Below are 14,828 nucleotides of genomic sequence, written 5' to 3' on the forward strand. Positions count from 1 at the left end.
TTTCTTCTTGTTCTGCACTTGGTAGCTCTATGGAAGTAGCTTGTGTTTTGATCACCAAGTTTTATGATCTGATCTCTTCTTTTAGTCTTCCAGAATTTTTCTTCAATATCTTTCCAATCTCTAAGGTTCTGTCTGGCTAAGTTAACAGCTTGACTTCTGTCAACTCTGAAGTAGTTGTTGTGTGACCAAGAGAGATGTTGCTTGCATTCTTCAATGCTAGTCTTAATATTACCATAGATTTCCTTGTTCCACTTTCTAAGATGAAGTTTGATATCCTTGAGTTTCCTGGCTATGAGAAAAGCACTGGAACCAGTGATATTCTTTCTCTAGCACTCAGATATGATCTTCCTACAATCCTTATGGTCCAGCCAAGGACCAAAGAATTTGAAAGGAATTTTACCAGTTTGCCAAGAAGGGTTATAATTGAGAAGGATTGGATGGTGATCAGACCCAATAACTAGCATATTGGATATAATGGTGCCAACTTTCTGTTGCAAATCCTCTATCCAGTCTTTGTTCAGTGAGAGCATGACCACTTCTTTTGTTGGACCAAGTGAAAGGACAACCAGTGGTATCCTGGTCAACTAAATCCAATTCAAGGATTTTGTTGCTAAAAAGAGCAGCTTCATTAACATCAATGGGTTGGGCACTGAATTTTTCAGTGTCATGAAGAATGAGATTTAAGTCTCCAATGACCAACCATGGTAAGTTGTTTATGGCAGCTGTATTTTCCAACATTTTCCAAGAATTGATTTTACTATTAGTGTCATAAGGACTACCATAAAAACCAGTGAATAACCAAGGAGTGTCACTGGCAGGTTTGACTATAGCGTTAATATGATTTAAAGATAAGTCAATAATCTCAACATTAAGGTTAATCTTCCATATCAAAGCTAAGCCACCAGCAGTGCCACTAGCCCCTCCTGGATTAAAAAACCAGTAGTTTTGAGCATTAATCTCATTCATGGTTTTCTTGAGATTTTCTTGCTTTTGTTTGGTTTCAGAAATAAAGATGATATCAGGTTTTAGCTTATTCAAAATATCATTGAGGTATCTTTTAGCATCCTTTGCCCCCAGGCCTTGACAATTCCATGCTAAAGTGGTAAAGAATTGACAAAAGTAGGATACAATAAGGTAGTTGGAAGAAGGTTTTCTAGCAATGGTGTCATAAATGGTAATTAAACTCAGATGGAGAAGCAAACTGAATATAAGTAATAACAGAAGCAAGTAGTGGTATAAGGTGTAGGATTGTACCATATCTTTAGATGAAGGGCTTCCTAAGTCACCATTATCCATCAAGAGATTGTTGGAGTCCAAAGGCACAACAGGGGGATCATCCTGGTCTTTGAATATTTTGAGACAGTCAGAATCAAAGGAGTTGGTGTCAATGCCATTCTCAGCTTGGAAATGTTTCTTTCTTTTGGTTTCCATCATAGTCAGCAAGAGGGTTAGTAAAGAAGATTGCTCAAACACATGTACTTTCTTTTTTTCCTTCCATGCTTCATTTTTCTTCTTAGCCATTTCAGCCTCTATTCTTTCCTTGATTTTATCTAGAGTTGGGAGGGTGTTGAATGGGAAGGGTTTTGGTGGGGGAGAGGTTGGAAATATTCCATCAGGATCCACAACTTGATATTGATCATTTTTTGAGGTACTAGCATATTTAGTTCTTGCAGCAGCTTTCATTCTTGGTAGGTTTTTGTTGTAATTGCCAACAATTTTCTTTGTGAGTTCCAATTTTTTGTTTCTGATTTGGCAGGCTAGGACATCTAGATGAGGTGTATCTGCTTCCATATTGGTTGAAGATTTAGCTTCAAAGGTGACTGGATCTTTTGAGGAAGAGGCAAGATTTGCAATTGTTTTTTCTAGATCCAACCTTTTTGCAACTTTCATTTTTATCTTAAATTCAGCATCAGAGTATGGCATGTGGATAATATTCTTCCCAGCTTGAACAATTTTTTGTTGTTGTGTTTTTGGTGTGGGTGCTGGCTGAGGTGTTGGAAGGTTGGTGTAATGGGATTGAGAGTGATTTGGTGGTGTGGAACAGGGGGGCTTGGGTGATCCATAATTCTACAGACTTTACAAAACTTTATTCCATCGAGAGCATAGGCAAATTCAAGCCAGTGTGAGGTAGTGGTAGTTTTAAAAGCTCCAATACCAAATTTAAGAGGCCTAGTGACATCAATTGTGAGTTTTACCTCCAGATTCTTTTCAAATATGTTCCTCCCATATGCCTTCTTAGCAGCTTGGTAAACTCCAATTGGTCTGAGGATACCTTGAATGTCAGGGATAATGTGTGCTGGTATTCTTTTAATGAGTAACCAAATCATCACCTTTTTGAATTGTTCCTCTCTATCAAATCAGGACCTCCTACAGGAACACCAACTAAGACCATGAGTTTTTCATAAACTACTCTTATTCCTTCATTTATCAAAGTTAAGTAATCTTATTCATGAGTAAGTCTGAGTATGTATAAGTTCCTTCTCCTATTCCAGTTCTCCATTTCCACTCTGCTTTGAAGTTCTCAGTGAGCATTGATGAAATTGCAAATTCTAGAAATCTGGAAACAAATGTTGTTGCAGAGCTTTCCAATGAAATAAATTTTAATCAATTGGATACGGCAATACTATACCCCTCCCTGAACTCCTCATCAGTCTTCTCCCTATCATACGTGGAAAGCCTATATGTGTAACAAGATAAGAAAAAATAAACCACGTAATCAAACAATACATGATATTCTCTCTCTAACTTGTTCTTTTCATCTTCTTCATTGTGTTATAGACTTGTCTTCATCTTTTCGTTGTGATGAGTTAAAAATTGATTGAACCATTTTCGATTAGAAATTAAAATAAAGATCATGGGTCTCGAATACAGTCCAAGTTCTAAAGTTTTTGTTGTTGTTGTTCTAGTATATATTTACATGGTAATATTCCCACCAAATCATTGTTTTATATGCGGATGGAATAATTTTGCAAGTCTCCTGGATCATCCCGTCAAATCATCATCGTTTTACATGAAAATGTTCAGAAACCCATTTTAAGTTCATATCTTACAGAAAACTTAGATTTAGAATCTCCAGATGAACTATTAAAAATAAAACATTACCAACCCATTAATTGAATTTAACAATTTTTGTAATGGAAACGTAAATCAGAGCGATAACAATCTTTTGATTTCACTCATTTCAGATTTAAGATTTTCTGATATTCAATTAATTCAAAAATTCGTGTGTTTTTTCCCCTTAAAATTGAATATCCTATGTTGATTCTTTCATCTAAGTTTTGGGTTTAGGATGGTCTTCAAATTTTGCATTTTCTCAGATTTCAGTTAGGATTTTGTGTATTCATAGGACTAATTTACCATGTGTTATGGGAAGTTGAACTTTTAGGGTTTTTAGTTTCGTGATTGAAAAGATGATGAGTTATTCAAAATCAGGAATCACATAATCTGTTACAGATATCAAACAAAGAAAAAAAAATTAGAAGAGAAAACAAAGAAAAAAATATATAAAAGAGAAAGATGTCCACGACTTCACGTGATTTCGCCATGTCACATTTCCACGTATGATAGAGAGCATACTAGGGAGGGGTTTAGCATTTCCGTACGTATAAATAGGTAAAAGAAAAATATAAAAATTATTTTCTAATATTTAGGATTTCAAACTAAGAAAGATGTCTTAAAAGTAATGCCACATACGAAACACATATGTTTACAATTGAAGAAGCTCTTATCATCAACAGAGGCACTAAGCAGCTCCCTATATACACTAGGAACCGATAAAATAGGCCAAAAAGAAAGTTGGTGATGATAATTTTTCTTTCAACTCTAAAATTGATGAAATAGATATTATTGGTATTGTTCATTGTAGGCTTTGGAGCATGATTTATAATTTGTCGTATTGGTCTATATATACCTGTACCAACAGGTAGAGACGCAAGATTTTACACGTACCGCGATCTTTTTGTACATCTAAAGAAGAGAAATCATATAAATATTAAATTTTGCACAAGTTTCTAAGTTGATTTGATAAAATCGTAATCGGTCCAACCTTTAACAATTATTTCATCAACAAGTTAAAATGATCTCAATATTAGCAAGATAAACATAATTAGAGATTTGATAACTTAAACAAGGATAAACTCATTGAAATTGTGACCAACAATTTTGTGCATAAATGTGGTTACAAACACAAATGAATATATGTCCGTAAAACAAGGATAGTTTCTTTTATGAATGAAAATAATTTAAGTAATGTTTTTAGGTTTTATGTTTGTTATCTTTGGTGTCTATGTACAATATCTTTGCTATTTGAGGATCTTTTATTCGTCTTTAGGACGATTTTTTCTTCGCTTTAACAGCAATGCATTAAGAGTAAGTCGCATGTAACTATTCCCATTATTTTTTTATTTTTATTTTTATTTTTTTGTTCTTGAACGAAGAGGCTTCAGAAAGCGCTTAAATTTTATTTATTAAACTACCTCATTCAAAGTGAGGTTTGGATAATTAGAGGTGATAGATAGACATGCTCTCCTATTTCATCATTACATACGTTGTATATTGACACAATGAATATCGTGGTTGTCAATGCTTCTAATGAGGTACCAATTTGCTTGGTAGGGTTTAGTGATGGATTAGTACCTATTAGCCTAGTTAGCAATTCAAGGTACGAGTAGTAGTTTGGGACGGCATACGTACGGGAATTATACGAATTCGGATAGATCGGATTCGGTCAAAAATCCGGTCAACAGTTCGTTGTTCGGACATTATTTCGGAACGGCATACACACGTGCATATTCATTTTATAAATGTGAGTTCGGCACTTAAAATTCGTCTTACATATATGATAAATTGACAAGTATTATGACCTTATTACGAGATTAATTTTATGTGTATATGATTTATAAGATGGAAAAAAGTATTTTAGCGTGATTATTTAATAAGAATTAAACAATTTAATCTCATAAATGTATTTTAAAACGAGTTTATAGACTTTTAAACAAAAATCAACAAATAAAACACTGGTTAAACAACTACCAATAGAAAATTTTAATTGAATAACTATATTTAAATATAAAGTATTATACAAAATCAAATAAAAACCAATTAACAGAATTCTGGTCGGAGAGTTATCTATGGGAGTTCTAGTTCAGAAATATCATTCGGATTCGGTCAATTCGCATACGTTCGCGAATCATTCGCGATGTCCATATAATCCGCGAACTAGATTCGGAGTTTAAATAGTTCAAAAGTATCATTCGGATTCGGTCAGTTCGGATATATTACCCATAAAGAGGCCCAATCATGGTTGTTCACTTGACTTTTAGTTTAGTCTCTTCGAGATGCTTTGTATGTAACTACTGTCAAACAGACTACTCAAGTCGTTCATTGAAACCAAATTTCGAATAAACGGGGGCACACTATGTCATATCAATCCAATTGATATCTTCCATAGTCCCATCAAAAGAAAATCAAAAGTGTAGATCTTGTAAATGTCCTTTTTTAATATTACATAGTCCCATCAAAAGAAAATCAAAGTGTAGATCTTGTAAATGTCCTCTTTTTAATACAATGTCAATTATTTGCTTGCCGTTGCCACTATTTGGAGTTTTTTGGCTGGAGCATAATGCTGAGGCATATGTTTCCAAAGTGAAGACTGCCACTCAATTGGTTCATGCAATCAACTATCCTATCTGGTCTTCAAAGTTTTTCGCAATATGACTAATTTCAATCCTCCCTAGCTTGTTTCCTGACGAATATTTTCTTTTATTACTACTAGTATAACATGCACGCGCGATGCGCTTGGCAGTCCATTCCAAAAAAACCAATCTCTTCATTTAATAATTTTTCAATCAATAATGCATGTTCATATAAAATGTATATTTTCGTATGCTATATTTTGCAAAGACAAAAAGACTTCCTTGCTCACGCAAGGTTCATCCACATCATCGACTGGAATCCCCAGCTGCACTACATATTCATCTTCGGATGTAAAAGATTTGCTTTCTCCCGCAAAGGTGACCTGCTAAGAGAAAAAGTGACCTATTAAGAATATTATGACTCAACATTATTGGTTACAAAAAATACGTAGGTTGAAATAAACATCAGAGTAGGGGTAGACAGCCTTGAGCGACATTTTTCTCCAGTTACGAACAATTAGATCCTAATAATTTATGGAAGTCCGCTTAAAAGTGTTTTCCCTTGCGATCTTCTGACCAATTTTCCACTGAAAAGGAGAGACAGACTCACAGGATCTACCAATGTGGATCCCATTTTAAGTAGTGCTCAAATTCATAGAAATCAAAGCCAGGTGCTAAATTACATTTATTAGAATCAATAAAATCAGTGCTAAAAAAATCATGTATACACTATTTCCAAGTGAAAATATCCACCAAACCTCAAAAAAAGATAAAACACTTTGAAAAATGATAACCTCACAGAAGTAACTAAAAACAAATACCGATCCAGAATCAGTATCTACTTAACATCAGAGATTATCATACATGCTAGCCAACACGATCATCATAGATACTAACATATGCACGTTCTTAGCATTTGGTGAGAGGAATATTATCATCAAAATAATACTTCAGAAAATGTGCTAAAAAGAATACGAAAACTCTAAACATTTGACTCTTATTTATCCCACTGCAGTCCTACTCATAAAAGGATCTACTTGTAATGGTTCCAAATAGGCCTACTCGGGGAAGTACTGCATACAGATTACAGAATTATTGAGCTAAAAAATGCGATTACTATCATAGCTTATCTTATGCAATCGTTGACGGTCATCTAATAGCCCAATTTTGAAGCCTAATTCCACATAACATTTTTACCAATTACCCTCTTAAACCCCGAAAATCGTAAGTGCATTTTTGTTTATGTTCACCCTTGACCTACCATAAAAGAAACAGTCAACATAACCATCATAATTTACACTTCAACTAAAGGTTTATATAGGGTTCGAGGTTACCTTGAATCCATGGAGGAAAGAATGAGCAATCTTAAAGTCTGGAGGTAAACTCCATAGATTTCTTGGATTCTTAGTATCCTTATTTCGACGACTATGATCGATCAGTATTTCATCTGTAAGTAACATAAATCAACAAAATTAAAAAACCAAGTTAAACCAACTTCTTACTGTCAAGTTAAACCCAGTCAAACAATTCACCACCCCAACATCAGCTGAAATTAAATTCACTAAAATTGACTAAACCACATTGTAACTAAATTCTAAATACTAATTAGGAAAGAAAATTATGATTGAGCATGAAGTTAGCAAAAACAAAAACAAATTCAGACGCAGACAAAGTCACATCAAGGTTAACTAATTAAGATACCATCTAAATGATAATTATTATTATATCTAACTAAGTCATACCAACTTAAATTACAAAACAGTAGTGTGAAGAAACTCAGGTTACTTTTAGTTTTAGAAGAATGCTTCACTACTCTGGAAACTACAACTTCTATTACTCATGCACTGTGTGCCACAAATATGTATAGCCTGAACCAAAAATCAAAAGAGAAACTGAAGTTCACAAATTTACATAGCCTCTAAATTCCAATTTAGAACCGTTTTTTATTATAGAAAAATCAACAAAGAACTAAGGTTTACACATTTTAGAAATCAAATTCACAAATATAATGGGTTCACCGAAAAGCAAACGAAGTTAGAAAATCTTCTCCAAAATTTTATCTGACATTATAAGAAATAAGATATGGATAGAAAGCAATTGTTACTGAAATTGGGTAGCAAAATTCAAAATTTAACTCAAATATATATGATTTGAAAATCGGTGATTGAAATTCTCAATTTAAGTGAATTAGATTACAGTTTAGAATTTCACTAACCTGGGTTGAAATGTGATGTTAAGGTTTCACATGTTCTGTATCATAAGAAATGGAAAGCAATTGCAATATTCGAGATCTGAATCGAGCATGCCCTAAAGACTACTTCTCAGTGCCAAACATTGATATAATGGTGAATAATACGTGTGGATATGGTATGTTTTCTTTCATGGATGGGTTCAGCGGATACAAACAAGTCAAGATGTCTGCAGAAGATGCACATAAGACAGCTTTCCAAACCCCGTACGGTAATTTCTATTATGTTGTGATGCCGTTTGGGTTAAAGAACGCGGGCACAAACTACCAACGGGCAATGGTGGCTATCTTCCACGACATGATTCATCAAATTATGAAAGTTTACATAGATGATGTGGTGGTAAAATCCGGAGCACGAGAAGATCATCTCGACCACCTCAGGCGTGTCTTCAACAGATGTAGAAAGTATCATTTAAAGATGTATCCTCTCAAATGCGCTTTTGGAGTCACTTCTGGAAAATTCTTAGGGTTCGTTGTTACAGACAAGGGGATACAAATTGATCCGGACAAGGTTGAAGCGATAACTACTATGAGGTCACCCACAAATGTAAAAGAGTTACAGACTTTTATAGGCAGAGTGTCTTACGTCCGGAGATTTATCCCTAGGCTGGCACAACTACTGTCTGTGTTCGCACCGCCATTGAAGAGAAATAGGAAATTCGAATGGGGATATGATCAAGAGCGAGCCTTTCAGAAGCTTAAAGAATGTCTAATCAACACACGGGTCCTACGCCCCCCTGTCAAAGGCGAACCCCTCTACCTATACACAACATTCACTAACATGGCGATCGGAGCACTGTTGGCTCAAGACCTCGGCAACGACCAGCTATGCCTGATTCACTATATCAACAGAGGGTTTAGGGATGCGGAGTTCAGATATTCGAAAGCAGCGCAAGCATGCTTGGCGCTCATATATTCCACACAAAAATTACGACCTTATATGCTCGCTCATGAAACCATAGTGGTAGCAACTGCTAATCCGATCGCTTATTTGGCAACAAAGCCAGTGTTATCCGGCAGGACTGCCCGCTGGCTACTGCAACTATCTGAATTTAAGCTAAAGTAATAGCGGTCTAAAGGAGTGCATGGACAAGCATTTTCATATTTATTGGCCTCATTCCCAGGTATGGATATGACGGAAATAAGTGATGAAATACCTGGAGAAGTTGCAGAAGTCGAGGAAGAAGAACGTTGGACAATTTTTTTTGACGGTTCATCATATGGCTCTTACGGAGGAGCGGGAATAGTATTTGAGATGCCCAAAAGAGAATTGTTATCATTCGCTTTCAAGTTGGACTTTGAACGTAGCAATAATATAGCAGAGTATGAAGCATTGATTCTTGGATACGAATGGCTGAAGAGCTCAATTTAGGGGCAATCGATATCAAGGGAGACTCGAAGCTAGTCATAAACCAAGTGTCGGGTGATTTCTAAGTAAAAGAGTTACACTTGGTACCATACCGAGCGGAAGCCCAAGAATTGATAGCACGGAGAGGAAGCATCGTCATTGAGCATACAGGAAGACCCACTAACAAACACGCGGACGCGTTAGCTACCTTAGCAACAAAGCTACAACTGAATGAAGCCGATGAAGGAACCGTAGTAGTTAAAAGAAGGGAATTACCCAGCACGTGGAAAGAAGATGCAGCGTTCGAATTGAAAGACGATTGGAGATCGACATATATCGAAGATTTAACTAGAGAAGCGTATGATCAGTTACTGCCCATTAAAGTGCTAAAACAATTTGTTGTAGTCCGAGGAGCGCTATACTTTCAAACATCCGGAGGTGCTTTAACACGGTGTGTGGGAAAGGTAGAAGCACAAGAAATATTGAATCACGTTCATGAAGAATCATGCAGACAGACAGGAGGAATCCCGTTATACTGCCGATTGCATAGGATGGGCGTATACTGGCCGAATATGGCAGTCCAAGCGGTAGTAGTCCAGGATGACTGTGAAGATTGTCAGGCGCCCCCACAACAAACATAAATGTGTGGTGTGGAAATAGAGGATTGGAGGAAACCTTACATAGATTTCCTCCAGCATAAACGCTTACCACTGAACAGACAAGATGCGTTAAAAATTCAAAGGAAATCCTGACGATTCTTTTTGAGTGAAGGAATCCTCTATAGAAAGAGTTTTGGGACAAGATATTGCGATGTTTATCACAAGAAGAGGCGGAGATAGTTATGTCTACGACTCACAATGCTGAACACCAAGGTATGAGAAAACTTTTCCTACAGTTGTATGAAGGGGGGTTTTACTGGCCTACGATGGAATTCGATACATCCGAGCATGTAAAGAAGTGCCAGCAATGTCAAAGCCACAGATCATTAATCCGCTCCCTGCATACCCTGCTGCATAGTATCATCACATCTTGGCCTTTCTATAGTTGGGGGCTTGATATTATTGGGCCAATAATCCCGACTTCATCCGGACGACATAAGTATATCATCACTGCGACCGAATATTCTTCCAAATGGGTTGAAGTCATTCCGCTCCTGGATTACTCAGGTGCCACGATCGCTGCATTCATCAAATAACATATCATATGTCGATTCGGCGCACCTATGATTATCCTCTCGGATAATGGTACTTCTTTTGTTAATCAAACAGTGAAAGAACTGTTGGATCAATATGGAATCAAGTTCCATACTTCGAATGTCTACTACCCTCAGGCAAATGGACAGGCAAAAGCGACTAATAAAACATTGCTAAGGATATTAAGCCGTACCGTACATGATCACCATAGGAGTTGGCAGGAGCAGCTACCCCTCGCACTTTGGGCATATCGCATTTCCAAGAGAAGTTCAACCGGCGCCTCTCCTTACTCCTTGGTGTATGGAGAAGACGCAACATTGCCAGCAGAGATTGCAATTCCTTCCGCACGAGTGGCCATGGCTAGCCTCACTACCCGGATCAGGTCAGTCGATTCGCTCACCTTGATACCCTAGAAGAACGACGAGCCAAAGCTGAGCGTTTCGCGGACAAGTATAGGGAAAGGACGGCGAGATATTATAACCAGAAAGTAAAGGAACGGACCTTCAGCATAAATGATGTAGTAATGAAGATCGCACCATATGTCCAGCGCAATGAAAAGGCAGGAAAATTTGCTGCAAATTGGCAAGGTCCCTACGTGATTAGCGAAGCTGCGAAAAGCGGATACTACTATCTCAAGCGGATGAATGGCTCACACATCAACACTCCTATCAATGGTAAATGGCTTAAAACTTATTACGCTTAAGTAACTAAATGTACGCCGGAAGGCTGAGAAATAATAAAACAATTATATTATGTTACACTTTGAGTCGCTCTAATTGCATAACTAAAGTCTCGCGTACGACCCAATGAAGTGCGCCAATAGTCCCAAAAAGGACTAGGCTCCGTGCATGGCTTAATGAAGTGCACCAATAGTCCCAGAACGGACTAGGCTCCGGGCATGGCTTAATGAAGTGCACCAATAGCCCCTAGAAGGGCTAGGTTTCGCGTACAACCCAATGAAGTGCGCCAATAGTCCCATAAAGGACTAAGCTTCGTGCATGGATTAATGAAGCGCACCAATAGTCCCAGAAAGGACTAGGCTCCGGGCATGGCTTAATGAAGTGCACCAATAGTGCCAGAAAGGACTAGGCTCAGTGAATGGCTTAATGAAGTGCACCAATAGTCCCAGAAAGGATTAGGCTCCGTGCATGGATTAAGGAAGTGCACCAATAGTCCCAGAAAAGACTAAGTCCTGTGTACGACACAACGAAGTACACCAATAATCCCAGAAAAGACTAGATTATGTGCACGGCTTAATGAAGTGCACCAATAGCCCCGAGTCTGGCTAAGGCCCTTACATGAATGATGAAGTGTATCAATAGCCCTAAGTATGGCTATATTTTGTGCATGACCAGTGAAGTACACTAAAACTTTAAAACCAACTAAGTTCTGCGCGAAAGGATGGATGATACCGTGAAAGATATCATAAGCACAATATAAGTGTAGGCTCCGACTAACCAAGTAATATATACATTTTATAGAAGGAGTACTCCTAAAGAAAGTTATGCGTGCATACAATACATAGAAAATAACATAAGTAACATATTCATCAACATCCGACATAATACACAGAACAGATAAAGTAATACACTTTGTGGCAAAATCCATTAAGTCAAAGAATCGAAGATAGGACTGAGTTCGCACGCCTCAATATGCCACGCGCAACAACCAAGTCGCTTTCTCTATGCTCCATCCGGACACGAGCATTAGCAAACGCCTCAGAAGCCTCATCCGAAGCCATCACGTTTTCTATTGAAGGGTTGATCTGACTAGAACTTAGCCGGTCCACATACAGATCCATTGCATGAAGGTATTTCATTTGGCTAACTTCAAATAACTCTTCACATTCACGAGCGAGTCGAGCATGTCCAGCAACAGTAGCTCGCAAAAATTGAACCTTTTGATTCTTAAGAGACAAACATAAAGCACTGACTGATTCTTCCATTATTATTAATCCTTTTTCGTTAACGAATACCTAGACTATATACAAAAAAAAAAAAAAAAAAAAAAAAAAAAAAGGAAGAACTTTTCAAGATGATTTAGTTATGAGCATGCGATAACGTGCAATTTCTTATTCTACATCTTGCATCATTACAAGCACTTCTTCACATTGAATAGTAGCCATAGTTAAGGAAGCCCGCATATCTCCTAGCACTTGGTTTATTTTATACAAAATCCTATCGGATGCATTGTTCTGGCGAGCCATGTTAGAGGTCTCATCTTGTTCCTCGAATGCTTTGCGCGCTTTTTCTTGCACAGTCAGCCTATGAGTCCATAAAGCTTTCACAGGATCAACAACCGTGCCAATTCCACCTGTTTATCCGAAGGATGCACCAGAGCGAGTATCATGCACAAAGATAATGCATAACCATGCATACGACGGCTTGGCGGAAGAGAAGCGGATACATAACAATCTGCGACAACCTGACCAATATCCACCATCATAAGGTTTACTTCTCGCAACAGCCGATCAACTTCATGGCGAGCGGAGATAACATCGTCTAGCGCATGCTGAATCCTGAAAGAAATTGGCCCGGACACCTGAGCTTTCCGAGCTGTTAAAAATACTTTGTATTGCTTTTCAAACTGGGCGCGCGCTTTAGTACGACTCGCCAATCTTCTCTCCCTAAGAAATTACATCCCGGCCTTCACGAGTCGTACGCAGTTTAACTCGGACCTTCTCCAATACGGGGATACTAACGTTGGCACAGAGACTAGAGATAACCCATAGTCGTGCAAATGTTCAGCCATATAGAGAATACTAGTATAAACAATGAACAAAGTACAGAAATAAAGACGTCACACTAGTACATATAGTCTATTTATAGGAAATATATACATCAAGGCATTTATTACTCCATAACTATTACCACAACTCCTACTTACCCCAAAAAAAGAAAAAATGAAAGAAAGGGTTATTATTATCAATTATTAATTATGGTAACATACTAAGTACCGTATGGCTATGGTCCTAATACTATGGTCCGCCTCTTAATGGACCTAATACTATGGTCCGCCTCAACACATCGAAAATGGGTAGTCAGGCGGTGCTCACGGCAATAACCACGATACTCTAGAAGGGTTATGTCAGGAAGACCGCCCTCACTTTGAATCTTCTTCACTAGATGATCCGCAGCGGATAGTTTTTCATGCCAACTCGAGTTCTCGATCTCAAAAGTATCCCGAGCAAGGCACATTACCCGGAAAAGGCGATTTAGATACTCCACTTCCATAACTAACCTCACACGATTAGCCATAGACAAAAAAAAGGGGGAGAAAGAAGAAGACTCCGGGAATATTCACTATGATTAACCAAAACAAATTCTCATATATATAATTAAAATATCACAATATCGAAGACAACGATTATTTTACAAATCCCAAAAAAAAAAAACTGGTAGTGATCTATCTAAGAACGCTCATCTATAAGCGAGCGGCAGTAGGAATTGTCTTCATCTAAGTCTTGCATCATCAATTGGGCCTCACCATACTGAGTAGTGGAATCGGTGTAAGCACTACGCACCTCTTCTAGCACTTGATGAATCTTGTGCATAACCTCACTGGAAGCACGGGCCTCTTGAGACATATCTAGTGTCTCCTTATGCTCTTCATAGGCTTTGCGGGCCTTATCTAGGGCAATCAATCGATGAGTTTGTAGCATCCCGACTTCATCCTTCATATCGGCAGGACGGATAAGAGCAGTTATAACACACAAAGTCAAAACACACCCACAGAGATTCGGACCCGCTTGTTGAGTAATAAATGAACAACAATCAACTATCGCTTGTTCAATATCAGTCGTCATAATTAACGCTTCTTGAAACAGCCACTCAGCTTTGTTCCGGGCAGCTATAATATCATCCAACGCGTGTTGTACAACCAGAGTCAGGCGCCAGGACGTCCGTGACCTCTGAGCCATTGAATATGTCTCATATTGATCATCATACTGCGCGCGGGTAGCCACCCTATTCGCCATTCTAACCTCTCTAAGCATCTCCACTTCAGCTTTTACCAACAATAAGCGAGTTAGCTCATGATCCTTCTCATAAGGGACAACCAGTATTGGCACAGGGGCCAAATCCAAAGTATAACCATGAACATGATGAGCCATCCTCTGCAAAATATAGCTAACAACTAGAAGGAAGATGAAATATTAAGAAAAGTATGAAAATACTAAGACAGTTCTACTTATCCCTATTTATAGAAACATGGAATAATACCACATTAATAACCATCCAATCATAATAATAAATGCAGATAAATCAAAATAGTAAATATGTTTTGCAAAAAAAAAAAAAAACCATCAAAGTTCTCAGCTCGATCAAATAAAAACAAGGAAATTATCGTTCAAAATATCACTATCAGAAGATATTCAAAGCAACCAACTTCGCCTTCTTCCTAGTTAA

The 14,828-nt window shown here is 37.7% G+C and overlaps 1 protein-coding gene across 1 annotated transcript; it reads left to right on the top strand.

Moving 5' to 3' along the window:
• The first annotated feature begins 10,451 nt into the window (after window positions 1-10,451).
• Window positions 10,452-11,125, top strand: LOC113312488 (uncharacterized protein K02A2.6-like). The gene is made up of 2 exons (XM_026561238.1): window positions 10,452-10,804; window positions 10,930-11,125. The coding sequence occupies exons 1-2, from the start codon at window positions 10,452-10,454 to the stop codon at window positions 11,123-11,125; spliced, it is 549 nt and encodes a 182-aa protein (XP_026417023.1).
• The last annotated feature ends 3,703 nt before the right edge of the window (window positions 11,126-14,828 follow it).

This window comes from Papaver somniferum, chromosome 9 (genome assembly GCF_003573695.1).
Source record: "Papaver somniferum cultivar HN1 chromosome 9, ASM357369v1, whole genome shotgun sequence".
In the NCBI taxonomy this organism is placed as follows: Eukaryota; Viridiplantae; Streptophyta; class Magnoliopsida; order Ranunculales; family Papaveraceae; genus Papaver; species Papaver somniferum.

What these genes read in the sequence shown, in the direction of transcription:
- LOC113312488 (XM_026561238.1), top strand. Translation starts at nt 10,452, where the DNA reads ATGATTATCCTCTCGGATAATGGTACTTCTTTTGTTAATCAAACAGTG. An exon ending in AGCCTCACTACCCGGATCAG is followed by an intron (nt 10,805 to 10,929) that starts GTCAGTCGATTC and finishes ACGGACCTTCAG; the next exon opens with CATAAATGATGTAGTAATGA.